Source organism: Kogia breviceps, chromosome 10 (genome assembly GCF_026419965.1).
Source record: "Kogia breviceps isolate mKogBre1 chromosome 10, mKogBre1 haplotype 1, whole genome shotgun sequence".
Classification (NCBI taxonomy): Eukaryota; Metazoa; Chordata; class Mammalia; order Artiodactyla; family Physeteridae; genus Kogia; species Kogia breviceps.
In genome coordinates, this window is record NC_081319.1 from 12,081,340 (window position 1) to 12,097,627 (window position 16,288).

At 42.4% G+C, this 16,288-nt stretch overlaps 1 protein-coding gene and 1 long non-coding RNA gene across 3 annotated transcripts; one reads left to right on the forward strand and one right to left on the reverse strand.

The window, feature by feature from the left end:
• Positions 1-626: 626 nt before the first annotated feature.
• Positions 627-13,521, reverse strand: LOC131764388 (histone-lysine N-methyltransferase SETMAR). 2 transcript variants are annotated; one of them, XR_010842500.1, is made up of 3 exons: positions 12,005-13,521; positions 3,295-4,649; positions 627-775 (listed from the first exon to the last, which is right to left on the reverse strand). XR_010842500.1 is itself a non-coding variant. In XM_059077526.2 (3 exons), the coding sequence occupies exons 1-3, from the start codon at positions 12,119-12,121 to the stop codon at positions 3,605-3,607; spliced, it is 1,119 nt and encodes a 372-aa protein (XP_058933509.1). In that variant the 5' UTR covers positions 12,122-12,184; the 3' UTR covers positions 627-3,604. The 2 variants fall into 2 exon arrangements, 1 of the variants encoding a protein (XP_058933509.1); XM_059077526.2 differs by having other exon boundaries at positions 627-3,822; positions 3,866-4,649; positions 12,005-12,184.
• On the forward strand, positions 3,990-9,976 carry LOC136794970 (uncharacterized). Its single transcript, XR_010842501.1, has 3 exons — positions 3,990-4,167; positions 5,528-5,679; positions 8,897-9,976. It is a non-coding gene; the product is annotated as an uncharacterized lncRNA (long non-coding RNA).
• Positions 13,522-16,288: the final 2,767 nt, after the last annotated feature.

Below are 16,288 nucleotides of genomic sequence, written 5' to 3' on the forward strand. Positions count from 1 at the left end.
AAGTTTTGCATGCGAGAGCCTTGTGTCCTATAGGCTGTTTCTCTCACAGTGTTTAGGATATGGTGCCTCAGTACATCCAGCTGTATACTCCAGAAATTGCAGTGTCATTCTTGACCTCTCCCTGTCTCTCATCTCCCACATCTAGCCCATCTCCAGGTTCTGTGTCTACTGCCTCCTAAATACCTCTTCGAATCTATTTTTCCCCATTTTTAATAATCCAAGCTTTATATCTCTCCTGGACAAATACAAACCATCTCCTAACTGGTCCACCTGAATCTTCTCTCACAACTCCCTTCTGTCCTCCAACCCAAGTCGGGTGTCCCCATTACAGTCAATTCTCTTTTTATTTTCTTGGCCGTGCCTTGTGGCATGCGGGATCTTAGTTCCCCAACCGGGGATCGAACCCATGCCCCCTGCTTTGGGAGCATGGAGTCTTAACCACTGGACCGCCAGGGAAGTCCCTTTATTTATTTATTTATTTTTGAAATATAAATAATATCATGTACCCATTCTGCTCAAACTCTACCAGTGGCTTTCCATTTACTTTCAGGAAGAATATTATCTTTTTCAGGAAGAATATTATCTTAGCTTGGGCTACTCTGACAAAATACCATAGACTGGGTGGCTTAAACAACAGACATTTATTTCTCACAGTTCTGGAGGCTGAGAAGTCCCAGATCAGGGTACCAGCTGTTCAGTGTCTGGTGAGGCTCTCTTCCTGGCTTCATAGACAGTTGTCTTCTCCCTGTGTTCACATGGCCTTCTGTGGTGTGTGCTAGTGGAGAGGGAGACATACAGGGAGATGGAAGGAGGGTGAGGGAGAGGGGGTGGTGTGGGGGGAGAGAGAGAGAGAAAGAGAGAGAGAGAGAGAGAGAGAGATTCCTCTTCTTATAAGGGCACTAATCCCATCATGAGGGTCTGACTCCTCTGAGCTCATCTAAACTTAATTACCTCCCAAAGAGTTCTACTTCCAGATAACATCACATTAGGACCTAAGGCTTTGATGTATGAATTTTGGAGGGTGGGGGAGGGATGCATTCAGTCCATAACAAACATAAACCATAACACGGTCTGTAGAGCTTGGTGTTCTTAAAAGGATGAGACTCAAAAAGATGACACAGAAATAACACAGCACAAGGCAGCACATGGTAAGAGCAATGTGAATGGTCAGAAATTACGTGGGTTAAGGCTTTATGTGGTTACAGGGTGTTGAGGTTACAGTGTAATCACTGTGATCCCTCAAAGTATCATCCGCATCACCTGGCCACTTATTAGAAATGCAGGTTCTCAGGCCCCACCCCAGATCTACTAACTCAAAAAACTCTGAGATTAGGGCTAAGCAATATGTGTTTTAACAAGCCCTCTGGGTGGTTTCGATGGGTGCTGAAATTTGAAAATATTGGTGTAGTGAATTCTGTGTGCTCTGCGCACATCCCTCTGAAGGCCTGAAGGATTTATTCCCCGGCCGCTGAGAGTGCTATCACAGCTCCCTTTCCACAGGCGGTCTGCATCCAGTGACCGGCTGATGCAGGACTGTAAAGGCTCTACGTCTCACGACAGCTATAGTACAGGCAACCCTGAAAGGCCGCCCCAGCTTCAGGGGCCCCTGTGGGTTGGCTGGGGTCTTTGTTGAGATTTCATTACAGCCCAAGTTCTCCTTGGCCCATCCTGCCTCCTTTCCTTCCATTGGATCACAGGTGCTAATCCCAACAGCATCCCCTGCTAATCTTCCTGCACTCCAACCTTCCTCTCAGAGTGTGCTCTCCAGGGAACCCACACTCCTGCCTCACAGAGGAAATGGGGTTTGAGTTGAGACTTTCAAGAAGGATGGAAAAGAAGTCACTAAGCAATGAGGGGAGGGGCGGAAGGGTGGTGGTAGAGGGGAGTTGTCCGGAAGGAGGAAAGCAGCACGAGCAGAACTTCCTCCAGGGCCTGATGAGGAAATGGAGAGCTACCCAGAGGGGCTCTAGGGCATAGAATGGGAAGTGAGCAGTGGGGTCTTGCTGAAAAGCTAGACTGTGGAAGGCATCAAGGTGCTCCCATAAAGAATTAATTTGGACTTCATCCTAAAGATGTCACGTTCATCACACTACATAGTTCATTCACTCAGTGATACCCATTAAGCGCTAGAGAGGAACTGGCGAGCACTATTGGATCTGGTCCCAGTCCTCAAGGAGCTTACAGTCCAACAGAGGAGCTATAGGCATAAATCAATCACACAAATGCCAAATCTGTACACACATACCAAATTAAAGTGTTTCGAAGACTTAAGAAGTATAGACATACTGTGTAGACCCTTGAGGCCCCCTCCCTCTAATTTTTTCCCCCTTATTGGACTCTAAACACTTTGGGAATGAAGATGGCTTTTGGTCTCTGTTTCTCCAGAATGTAGCATAGTAGGTGGTTAGAAACATTTGCTGAATTAAATATGAATTCAGGGACTTGACTTCACACCACCCAGCACATACTAGATACTTGATAAATGTTTGTGAATGAATGAATGAATGGAATTAATGAACAAATAACAGTTGTTTAGATGACTGGGTGGATCAACCAGAACCACTTCCCAACTACGGGTCTTGGCGAAGAAAAATAAGGGCCAGGTGTCATGTTGTTTTTAAAGCTACACTGATTTCATTTTAAGAACTGCCGCGAGATTTTAAGGGGTTATGTGCCCCCCCCTTCCCTGTGCCTTCTCTTTCTGAAAGGGTAGTGATAGTAAATATTAGGTTATTGTAAGTCCTCTCATTAGACAAAAAAAAAAAAAAAAAATCAACAATTTAGAAGCTAAAATGGTTTTAAACTAGTCAAAAATTTGGGAGCAATTTCTGCAAGGCAGGTTAGGCTAGTGGGAGGTCTGGTGTCTGTTGAAGATCTAGGATTAGTCTTTGAACCATCCTTATTTCCACCCTCGAAAGAGCTGAGAATGCATTCCAATGAGTGTACAGTTGGGGGAGGAGGTGTGGGGAAGAGGTAGGTTGGTTACTGCAGAGGAAAGGGGAAAGAGTTTATTTTTAAGACTTGGGGAAGGCAGGAGAAACAGACTGGCAAGCAAGCAGACACTTCCAAAATAAACAACAAAAACAAACCCACTTTGCCTTGAGGGTAAATGGAAGCTCTAATTGAGGGAATTCAATTATATTTAAATACAGGCTAGGAGAACTATGTCTTAGATTTGTTTGGAGGTTAGGTATTCGGCCATCAGGGTTTCCTTGGATCACTGATTAGGTTTGGTGCTAGTACTAGAAAGTTCAAAATAACAGTGGCATCAATGACGAAGACACAGTTTCTCACCGAATAGTCCAGAGGTGTCAGATCAGGACTGGTAGAGTGCTGGACACTATACAGCCTCCAGACTCCTTTCAATTTTGCTGATTTGCTATGTGTGGCTTCCTTTTCCAAGGTTATTTTGGGGTATGGCATGGATGCTCCAGCTCCAGTTATCATGTATACATTCCAGCCAAGAAGAAAAAAGAGTGGGATAAGGGAAGGATATCTCCACTTAAGGGCACAACGTTTTCCCTCATATCCTACTAGCTATGACATAGTCCCTTAGCCACATCTCACTAGGAAAAGTGAGTATTCTCGGCAGCCACGCACGCAGCTAGAAACTGAGAGCTCTGTGATAGAAGGGGAGAGAGAGTTGCTGGACAGTCTGTAGTCTCTGCCACATTCCTAAGTTACAGCCACTGGGCTCCCCCACAGTGAGAGGCAAGCTCCGTACCACAGAGCAGAGGCTGACCCTGAGGGTAAGTTGCTCGTAAGAGGGGAACCCAGGAAGGGCTGAGCCAAACACACTCGGTTCCTCCTCATTGTCCTCCACTGCGAGGCCAGACACGCTTCTGCTACACTTGTCCTGCCTCACTCGTGTTTGGCTTTTCTAAGGGGCAGTACAGTGAGCTGTCATAAGGCAGGAACGCAGCACATGATTTAGCACCACAGTAACAAGGTTTCCTTAATTTCCCATTATCTAACCTTTCTTTGTCTTCACTATCCAGTGGATTAAGAAATCTTCCTGAATAGTCATAAGAGAGTTCTTCTTCTGGCACAATGTCTTTGGCTGCAAAAAGTGCCAACTTTGGTACCATCGAGTTGATTCGGACAGGAATCATCAATAGGTTTGGCTCACAAGAATGGTTAAGGAATCTTCCAACATTTCCTATAGAGGTAGGATCAACAAACGTTTCCATTACCTGCCCGTTATAAACATGCTCCCTGACGGCTATAATGTAATTCGAATCGTGTATTGTTTGTAACTGAATTCTTCTCTGTACTTCCCGGAATCCTAAAACCTCGCCAGCATATTCACAGACAAACCGTCCTTTTGGTATAAAGTCCAAGGTACGAAGTCCCCAGCCTTTGCGATCTGTCTTGAACACCTGCAGGTGGAACTGCAGACCCCGCTGGACCACTCTGTTCCTGCAGTGGTCGCTGCACTGACACAGGACATTGCATTCGAAAACTGGCTCGGCGCACTTGGCTTCTGATCCTATGTGTCTGAGGCATAAATTATCATCATAGTTCTTCTCACGACGGAGACAGGAGCAAGTTCCAGGAAGGCAGGGAGTTTTGAGACAAACGCAACCGGGAAAGGTTATTAGAGTGGGATCAGTGTCTCCTCCGGGCCCGGCTACATGATCAGGAGTATACTGCAAAAAACAGAAATACTGTTAAGTCAGCATGGCATGTCATATATCTCATCTGTATTTCAAGCAGCTCTTGGCTGAGACAGTTCCTAATTCCAACGAACAGAATGAAACAAAAATGACAAAATGCAATATATTACAACATTGCCTGAAAACATCTCGCTCTGATTTAAAAACCAAGGTTAATCTTTAGATTTAAAATTTGGTGGTTTCCTTTTAAGCAGTGGAAAAACTTATGTATTTTTCTCTTATCAGATATCGAAAAATTTGTAATCCATTTTGTTTCCCTGTTAGCTTTAGATGTCAGGAAAATCAGTGCCGAATTTAGGTTTTGAATGCAGTTATGTGTTTTCTCCTTGGCTTTTTGTCTCTTTTACGTTTATCTGATAATATAAATGCATATATGTATTTTTATTGTGTGTTACCTCAGATCCTTTTTGGGGATAAGAAAGTCATAATCGATAAATCAATGAAAAATGGCCTTTGGGAGAGAGTCTTCCATTGATTTTTTTAAACGAATTTTTAAATTTGAAGATTATCTAAATTCTTATATATTCTCTCATGTTTTTAAAAAATGCTATTACCTTACAGTTCTATTTGAGTCTTCACAAAGTTAAAAGCAGAAATTTGGCAAAAAACTTGCAGAGATAATTCCAAAAAATGTCACATAATATTAATAGATATTGAAATTTATTGTAGATATATTGTATACATGTAAAGAAATCCTGTTCTTATTAAGTGCAAAAGGGAGAATACAAAAAAGTTTCTCTATCTTTTAAACGTACCTGTATTTTCAAAATGTTACATTTATAAAATGTTATGATAAAGAAGTCTTAAGTCTCTCTGTGAAGCCTGACCTCTGGTTATTTCCTCACTGGCAGAATGAAGCATATTCTCAAACCCTGAAGACTGAAGTATTTCTCATGAGCCCAGCATATTTCTTCATGTATAGAACAATTCATTTATTTATACTTACTCTGTTCCAGAAAGGATTTAATGAGGCTTACAAAGAGGGAAGATAAATGAACACTAGGTAAGGAAAGTAAGGTGAAGGGAAAAATAAGTCGAGAGAGCTGAGACACACTAAGTGTGCAGCAGAAGTAGACTGGACGTTTGGCTTCGCCCAAGAACAGCCACTTCAAAGAGGGAAATATGATTAGATGTATGGCTTGTACTGTCCGTAAGGAATAATCTCACTGTTCAGAAGCATTGACTTTTTCTAGTATGGAGATGGCAGGGTAATTTCACAAATGAGTCTGTCTCAACCATTCTTTTCCAGGACGCAGTTTCATAAGCTGTTTTTCATTTCATTCATTCTGACCCTCAATAAAGGCTGTTGGCATCCTGCCATATGAAGTTAGTAAGAGCAGTTCTGCAAGAGACCAGTGGACAGAATTTAGCATATCCAGAGGATCGTTTGAACAGCCTTTCAGTCAATTACCCATTAATATTGTGTCAATACTTTTAGAAAAAGTATTGAGCAGCATGTAGTTATACTCCCTGTGGAGGCCTTGGTGGAGCTATGCAGTTAGGTGCAAAATCCTATGCTTTAAAAAACGCTGAGCTGAGGGGGGAAGGACTGACATCCTTCTGTGAAAGGGTGGTGAGTGGGCATACCTGTGTGTGTGGCGGGGTGGGGGAAGGCCAATACTGCTTAAAAAGTGATTTGGGGGTGGAGAGTGGAAATAGCTTCTCTTGTTTGTGTCGGTTCTTACAGCTTTAGCTTAACAGAGATGTCATAAAAGAATAAAGGATGGCTTAGAAAAAGATGCTCCATCAGTCAAATTCAGTGACTGCTGTCTTTTACAGAATCTACTTCCAGACTTTAAGAGTCAACTTAGAAATGGTTACTAAGGGCTTCCCTGGTGGTGCAGTGGTTGAGAGTCCACCTGCCGGTGCAGGAGACACGGGTTCGAGCCCCGGTCTGGTGAATCCCGCATCCCGCATCCCGCATGCCACGGAGCGGCCGTGAGCCATGGCTGCTGAGCCTGCGCGTCCGGAGCCTGTGCTCCGCAGCGGGAGAAAGAAATGGTTACTGAGACATTTTAAGAAGTGCTTATAAAATGACGATTTTACTACCACTTTGTTAAACTTTTCATTAAGAATTCTTTTCACTTGATTTGTTCTTAAAGGTGCATATAATTTTAATGTACTATAGAAATCACTAAACTCTAAGGTGATTTATTTATTTTTAACATCTTTATTGGAGTATAACTGCTTTACAATGGTGTGTTAGTTTCTGCTTTACAACAAAGTGAATCAGTTATACATATACATATGTTCCCATATCTCTTCCCTCTTGCATCTCTATTTATTTATTTTTTGATGCAGATAACAACTTCTAAAATCAACTCTGACTTACTGCAGTTTTCTAACCAGGAGAGCATATTATTCCTTGTTGAACTTATTTGCATATGGATAAATACTTTTTGGAAAAAATACTATTATTTGCTTATTTTTACTTTTAGTTTTACATTTAAAATGAGATTTTGGAGAATCTGGTGATACATTTTTTAAAATTCTGCAATTTAAACTTTTTGCACAATCTCAGATCCTTTAGAGACTTAGATTACAAATGGTGGCTGATTCCAAATGAGCTGCAAAGGCTGATTCCAAAGGAGCTGCAAACACCGTCCAAAGGATAATAGAGACTTCTGGATAATCTTCCCGTTTACAGAGAATAATTTTTCCCCTTGAGCAATGTAATCATTGACCCTGATACCAATAATAATCACAAATCATTTAATCTCTATATGTTTCTACTTTCTCCTTCATAAAAAGGTTGGTTAAATACCATTCCAAAAAGATATTTTACCTGATTTAGAAAAATGGCTATACTAAAGAAGAGTCTTTTGAAAACTGTGGTCTAATTAAACATATCATTATGTAATTATCTATCTTTTCAGGTGTCTACATATTGAAAAGTTAACTATCATTTTCAGAAATAATCTGACATTTTATTCAAATATTTATATGCCATATAAACTTAAATTTTGCGTTTCAGAAAGCTAATGTTAAGTGTGTTACAAATTAGGAATCAGCTGGCATCAGCTTAAATGCTCCCTATTTGTAACACTCTTTCCACGGCCTGTACCCTACTCCCTGGTACCAAGTCCAGGACCAAACTGATCCCAATAGGGTGTTACCCTGCGGGGTTTTTGTGCTTATCCTACGCCAAGGAGAGATCAAATCCTGAACGTGTTTTTAAATCCATGCAGCATCTATTCTTCTTCTGATGAAAGCATGCTGAGTCTTCCCAGGAGAACCCTGCTCACTGTTGTCTTAATGGTTTTCATGGGGCTTCAGGTTGGGTGGGCCCTAAACCTGCCTAATCAGAACATCGCTTGCTCTTTTCAGCAGTATTTTTGGTTCATGGATGGGCACAGGACATAAGCCAGGTTAATGAAATACAATTCTGGGACTCCTGTTGAAAAAATTAGGGAAGAGGCATTCTTTTTCCACTGGGTTTGCTAAACTACAGAGTATCCATCAGGCATTCCCAAGTTGTACCACACACATAAGACTTACTGAGTGTGTGGCTCACCACAGGAAAGGGGAGCAGGGGTGTGAAGCAGGGAGGTGGTAGAGAGAAATATCTGATGACACCTTGAGAGTTCCTGGATCCAGAGATGCCTACAGTTACCAGTCTCGGACTTTGCTGTTATATGAGGAAATTCCTTCCCTTTTTTGCCTGTGTTAGTTTGTGTTGTATTTACGTTTCTTGCAAACAAATGAGTCTTGACTAATAAACCCAGGGTGGAAGCTGAGAATGGTTCCAGGAAATGCCTGGAAAATTTAGTCAAAGATATAAATGGCTAATGAGCAATGAGGTCTCCAACTGGTAGGTGAGAATGGAGCAAAGCGTGAAGGAGGCTAGCCAGGAAAACTGACTGTGGCCTGAACACTGGGCAAGCAGTGGAGAATGTCTTCATGCAGAACACGGAATGTCCTGGAGGAGAGACATACAGGACTAGGATCTTATTAGCACTGTGACCTTACAGCGAGTGACTTGCTAAACTATGCGTTAGCAACTATAAAACAGGGACACTACCAATATCTGAGGGGGGGAAGGTTCTCAAGAAATTTAATGAACATAACACTATACTCTGTGTGGGCCACGTTGTACTTTTAAAATAGTTACTTTCTTAAATTCTTCTAGATATTATTTCAAGATTTTATATTTAAAACATCATCTATTTCTGGCACATTACTTAAGCTTTCTAAACATTCCTTTTCTATTTCTCTTACAGGTTGCTGTGAAGGAAATAAATGTGAGAAACCACGTAAAAAGCTTTCTCTAGTGGCTGGCACATTAAGTGTTCAATATGAATTATGCAGGCTATCTAGTAGGGTGGTGAAAAATATAGGTTTGGAGTTAAACTTCTCAGGTTTAAACATACTCAAACCAAAATTTTGTTTGGAAAACCATATGATTATAGTCCTACCTCCATTATTTATCCATCTTGATGGGGGGAAACGGAGAGCTGACCCAGCACAGTCTGCTTTCAATCATCAGTAAATATTACCTTATTGTGTATTGTATGCACATGCTGGGATTTAGAAAGAACCTCTCAGAAAAATACAAAGGAGGACATGAAGAATGAGATTTTTATCATTTTTTCAGTAGTCATAACAAAAGCTTTACTTTTTCCTGGTATGTATCAAAGTGCAAAATTGATCATGTAAGAGTTGAGAATAAATACAAAATGATCAGTGCAAAATGCACTAGAAACCAGATCCTTGAAGAACTGGATGGAGACTTTACATTTTGTGACAGAAAACTTGAGAATTTTTAAAAATAAACTATGGTCACCCAAGAAGCCAAAATGTAACAGAAGACAGCATGTTAAAGTGCAATTATATTGTACCTCCTTGGCTACAATTAATTTCTCCCTTATCTGAAGTAGACCTGCACTTATTCATAGTATGAACTTTGCAATCTAAGTGGCATAGACTGTTGGGCTCTCACTGTGTTAGGTCTGACCTTTCTAACAAATGTCTCAAGGAAAGGCATGGTCAGGAGGTTTGGGGTATGGAATGGTGATAGGGGTTGGGTTCCTATCCATGGTACTAGGCACAGAGCAGGTGGCTCAGGAAATATTATTTGATTGCTTAATTGAAGCTCTTAATAATTTTTGATTGGAAGACTAACTTTTCTAAGTCACATTCTGTACCAAAGCCCCAGAAACTGAAACATGACACTGCCCAATATTCTGGGCTTAAAATCTAGGCCTCAGTTCTGAATTTTAAGGAAGTGCTGTGAAAATCTTCATTCCATTTTTGGTTGTTTTGAAACACCAGCTACAAGAATCTTTGTACTTGGCCTCTAGCCCCATGAGTTTGTTTTTGCTTCAAGCAGCCAATAAGAGACTGTGAGCCAGATAATTCTTGTCAAGGCCATGTTGAGACCTTAAAAAGGATGTTTGAAGCTGGTTTCAGAAACCTGAAAAATGGCTAGATCCAACTCTTAGTTCAAGTAAATCAATCGGTTTATTTTCTACTTGTCTTTTGACCCCGATGGCATTATGATATGCTTGGTTCCGATCTGAACATCTGAATGTTCTTTTTGCCTTTTCATACAGGAACCAAAGGCAAACTAGACACAAAGTTATTTTTACTTTGAGTTTTTCATGCCTTAATTCTTATGTGTGCACATGCCTGTGAAGGCAGGTTTTGGGGCAAGCAAGCTGTTTTGACCTTTTGTAAGATTGGTATTGTGCTCCATGAATATATGGAGGCAGACTAGCTGAAGGCCCTTCTAGGCTTGTTATTTACATGTTTCAAGCATGTTTTATCTTCTTGCTAAGACTATAAGCTCCTTAAAGAAGGGATCCTGTCTCTATGTGTAACTCTTAAGTCTACCTAGAGCTGTGCATACAGCCAGGAAGCTAGAACACTGTAGGATTGAGTCTTAGTCTCCAGATTTTCATTTATGCCCATCAACTATAGGTATAAGGATCAATCACAAGGTTTCCTCTGCCCCCCATATAGTGCTTTCCATATGCTGTTGTAAGCTCAAGGGCAGGAATTGTATTGGCACCGTCTTATCTTCTATGCCTAGCTTAACACAGTGCCAGGCACATGAAAGGCACTCAATTATTTTTTGAAGAAAGAGAACATATGTCAGTGTTTTTGACTAGGCATTCAGCAATGTTTGGTCTTCAATAAGCTTTTAGGGATCAGTGTTTAATATGGTGCTAGCCACCTGTATTATTAATGATAAACTGCCTAATGTAGTTTGAGGAAAAATAACCATTTCTAACATTAATAGCCTGCTCTACTCTTTGAAAACTGCTGCTGAATCTGTCCTCTTACTTGATTCTCAAAATAACCCTAGGAAGGACAGACAGGGTTTGATATCGATAATGGGTGTGACAAGGGCACTAAAACTTTAATTATTTTCATTTTGCTGATGAAAAAATTCAGGCTTTGAGACATGGCTAAGATGCTAAGCCCTGAACCTAGCTCTCCTACTTCCAGGTCCTGGGCTCTTTCCACTCCAACATCCTTGTTTTTGTTTTTGTCATTCCTTGTTCCTTAGGCAACATGCAGGCCAAGGTCAAAGGGGTGAGAAGGTTGGAGCACAAAGGTCTTTGAGGTAATAATAGTAGTTAACATTTATTGAGTTCTTTCAGCAAACCAGGAACTGTACTTTACTTGTAATTCTCGAAGCAATCCGAAGAGAGGTATTACTATTTTAATTGCACACGGGAGGACTCTAAGGCTTAGCTGAGGCTATTGATATCTGCCAAAGCGCTCACAGCATGAGGGAAACCTCAACTAAGTGACGCTAGAGGCTAAGTTTTTAATTATGACACTAGGCTAAGATCCGTTAATGGGCCCCATGCCTTATCTTACAAACAAGACATTTAAGACCAGAGAGGCAACTGATTTGTCCCGGATCTCAACGAGTTCTGGGGACAGAACCAGGACAAAAAGCCGGGTTCTCACGGCTCTTTCCAAGGGACCTCACGAGACCTCTGGTTTTGCCTTCAGCGAACTGCCAGTCTACGGGCAGAAAAGACCAAGTAAAGGTCATTACGAAAGGTTAATGGGAAAAGACCGAAACCTGTGACCTATTGAAGAGCTTTTCCCGCCCGCAGATAGCTGTGTGATCGGGTAAAAAAAAAGGTCTAGAAAGTTGGAGACAACAATCGAAGCACTACCACGTAGGGTAATTGAGAACTGAGCACAGCTACCACTTGGCCCGGCACTCTACATGGAAGAGCGCCAGCCCCGCCTCCTGGCTGCGCGCGCAGCGCTCGTGACCGCCTAACCCCGCCCCCATAGAAAAGGGTACCGGCCACGCCCCCTGGGGCCGCGCGCAGCTCTTGGGCTGGCCGAGCCCCGCCCCCTACCTGAAAGGGCTCTGGCTCTGTCCCTGGGGGCCACGCGCTCACAGGCAAATTTTCCAGGCGGCGCGCGACGTCCAGCTGCTCCGTCAAGGCCTCAGGCTCCTCCTCAGAGGCTGCCATCCCGCAGGGCCAGCTCTGCACGGCTCTAGAGGCCGTTTTGCGCCGACGCGATGCGTCTACCACCTAGACTCTCTTGAACCTCGCAGAGGACGCTGGGAGTCGGGTCCCGGGGCCCCACAGCCTTATGGGAGTCGTAGTTTTTATCTCCCCTATCGGAAGTTTTCCTGTGAGGGCGTCTCCTCCCTCGACTCTCACTCGGCGTTCCTTGACTTTTTGGTCTGGCTCGCTTTTTGTTTTGAGCCAGGTGCACCACAGATAATACAAAACCTTGTAAGGTATGGACAAAGCTTTGGGAACACACAATGAAGTGCTTGAATTTTTCCTGTGAGCCCAGGGAGGGTTTTCGAGGCGAGGTCGTTTGTCCGTGTGTCTGAGGGATTGGAAGCTAGCTGGCGCGGGGGCAGGGGAGCGCCCTAAGCTGAGGGGGTAAGGCACACCCGGGTCTCCGAAGTCTTGGAACTTGTGTGTGTGATGGAGTTTGCGTTCGGGGGCGGAATAGCCTGACTGGGCGTCGGAAGGCTGTGTGTCGAGTCCGCGCGCTCCCAGACTGGGATCCCTGTTTCCCTTCGGCTTCCCCTGCTCTGAGGAAACTGAGGCCCGCCCCGCAAAGGATTCCGATAACGTCGAAATTGCTGAATCCAGTGGAATATTTTCAGCCTTGCCAAAGCTCGCTGACCCGATTGTCCTGCTGCTTCTATGTGAAACCGTCTCTCCTCTCAGCTTCTGGGCCTCTGTCCTGGGTGCGCTTGCCTTGCGCAGACCGTCCTCACTCTCCTGTCCTTCTCGGGCCCAACTCTGAAATGGGGGCGGGTGTCACTCAGGTTTCTGTCCCGGGCCCCTTTCTCACCTTCTCTGGGTTCCTCAGTAATAGCATCCACTCCCTGGCTTCAGACACTATTACAAAGTATTAGGTCTTCATCTCCAGCATAGCTGGAGATGGATATGCGGTTATGGTTTCTAGTTTCTGTCTTATATAAACCTTAAGTTCAAAGTGACCTGAGTTGACTTATTCTTCTGCACATCTTTCTTTTCCCCCTTTAAAATAGTGTAGGAGAATAAGTTGTCCATGATCTCCAGAGCTACCAAAGCAACACACCAAAGCATTTTCCTGAATTCTTTCCTCTCCGTAGAGAGCCGTAGCTAAGAATTTCCTGGCCAAATCTTGTTGCTTCTACTTTCATGATGTTTTTCATTTTCATTTCTTCTCACCCTCAGGCTCTTGTTCCTTGCTTGAACTCTTGAAGTGATATTTTTCAAATCTTAACATTCTCCATACCCTCACATTCCCTTAGTGCTGCTTCTACATAATCTTTTGAGCATGCACATCCAATTACTGTATTCTGCTGCTTCAATCGCTGTGTTTGCTCCATGTTTCTTTCAAAGTCCACCTTCTATATTCTGGCTTATCGGTTCCTTGACGATCCAGATCCTACCTGTTTCTTTAGTCTCTGTTTCGAAAGTCTTGTTCTATTTACGTTTTCTCAACAAGCCATGTTGCTTGGGCTTCTGCCACCTTTGTTCACATTGTACTTGGGTCTCCAGTGCCTTTTCCCCATACTGTCTGTCCACTCAGCTCAAGTGTCCCCTTCTCTGTATCTTTACTGACCTGTTTCCCATAGCGTTGGTTACCTTTTTCTTTGTTCTCTCATTTTACCCTATAAGTGGTTTCTCATAGTTCCAGCAACTCTTTAGTATACTCATAGGCAAAGGTCTTCTATTGAAGTCGTAAAAATGATATATACATAGGAAGAGACAGACAAAGAAAGAGAAAGAGACATGGAGAGACATGGAGAGGGAGATAGAAGCATTTTGTTTTAACTTAAATACAGTTGACCCTTGAACAACATGGGTTTGAACTGCCCAGGTCCACTTATATGTCGATTTTTTTCCGGTCAATACCACAGTGCTACACAATCCACAGTTGACTGAATCCACAGATGCAGAACCATGGATATGGAGGGCCTCCTGTAAAGTTATACATGGATCTTCAACTGTGCAGAGGGTCGGTTCCCCTAACCCCTGTGTTGTTCAAGGGTCAACTGTAATTTTGGTGCATTTATTTACAAGTCTTCTGATATAGGGCCAACCAAGGTGATGGGTTTTTTTGTTTTTTTTCTGTGTTTTTTGTTTGTTTGTTTTGTGGGTCTACTGATTAGAATTCCATGTCATGCTTACTTTGAGTTCCAGTTTGGGTGTCTCTAAAGTGGGGCAGGAACTAAAAGATACTGAAGCAATCAGAGTTCATAGTCTGTTTTTTCTCCCCCCAGTCTTTTAAACTTTTCTTACACTTACTTCAGTAACAAAACATTTTTTTTAGTGACTTGCCTTTTTGTCAAGTCTTCCCAGAGTATGTTACTTAGTTTTCTTGTGTGTGGGGGATCTCTTTACAGTCATAGTTCATCATTATTCCCTCAGCTGTTATAATAACTTCTATCTGGCATTTAACAGTGACTTAGTTTGGGCTGCTATAACAGAATACCATAGACTGGGTGGCTTAAACAACAAACATTTACTTCTCACAGTTCTGGAAGCTGGAAGTCTGAGATCGCGGTGCCGGCCTGGCTGGCTTCTTAGTGAAGTTTCTCTTCCTTATTTGCAGAGGCTGCCTTCTCTTTATATCCTTATGTGGGGAAACAGAAAGGGTTAGCTATCGTCCTCTCCTTATAAGGATACTAATCCCATCATGGGGTTCTACCTTCATGACATGAAAGGTCCCACCTCCAAACACCATCATATTAGGGCTTCAACATCTGAACTTCAGGGGACACAGACATTTCTTCGGAAGCAAATAGGTTGGGGAATAGACACTTGGATCCGGCTTATGACATGTGTCCATGCAGGTAAAGAAGTCACTTAATTTTGCATTGAATTACGCATGTCTGATATAAAAACCCATTTTTGAGAGCAGGTTTAGAGGGAAGGAGATAGGAAATTGATTTTATGTAGAAAAGTACCAAGGAGTAATGGTGCATAGGGTCTGGAATCAGACATGTCTAAATTCATAGTTCTACTTGGCTGGTTTCTGACCATGGGCAACAGTAGGTAACATTCATTGAGTTATTACTACGTGCCAGACACCATTTAAGAATTTTACATATACTAATTCATTTAATTTTCATAATAAGCTATTAATACTTGAAACCTTATTGAAATGGTCCATCGAGAGTCATCTTAGATTCAACTAAATGTTCTGACTCACAGGACTCTCATAAGCCACACGTGTCATTAGGTTCACTCAGAAGGTCACAACCTGCCAGCACAGAGGCTTCAGATATTCTTTGGGAATAGTGCATGCAGGCAGTTATCACACGATAGGTTATTACACAGTAGGTTATTACACAGTAGGTTACAAAACTGCCTTGGAGTGTTCTTCTTTGTCTTCCCAGAGGATGGCTCAGATGCGAGAAGAGATCCTTATTAATAGGGTGTGGGATCATCCTGAATTAGAAGTCTTAAACCCCATTGGAACCATAGGCTTGAGGGTGGTCACCTAGTAAATATTTTATCAGACATGGCTGTGTACTTGCTCTAACTTAGGAGATAGTTACTTAGGTAATGCAACTGGCTATGGTATAAATGAGGGACGTAAGGAAGGTTTAGGAAAAGTGGAACTTCAACAGAAGGAAAGATTACTTGTAGCTAGGAAGATCAGAGGAAGCTTCATGGAGAAGGGGCTACTTGCCATAGGCCTTGAAGAATGAGTAGGATTTATGAGATTAGGAAAGGGCGTTGCAGGCAGAAGGAGGAGCAGGCGTAAAGGAATAAAGGCATGTGTAGAGAAAAGAGTATTTTCATGTTGGGTAGAGGTCCAGTTCATTTCATTTTTCAGGAATTGTAAACAATGAAGGAATTTTGCAGAAATCCAAAGAACGTGCTGTCCTTTCATTTTAAGAAACATTTTTGAACACTGAGTACATGCACAGTGCTACATTTGCCTATTTGGGGAATGTACCATGAAGAAGACATAGTGCCCAAGGAGAGCTTCCAATCCAGTAAACAAAGAACTGTATAAACCCAGAAATTAATAAGAACTATAAGAATGTTAAGAAGGAATTATATGAGCAGTGAGGAGAACCACACTCGCTGCTTATTATGCTGTTTTTCTTTTTGACTCTTTCTTGGTAATATTGTTTGCCCTTTGGAAAAAGTGTTTTGAAGGATCCATTC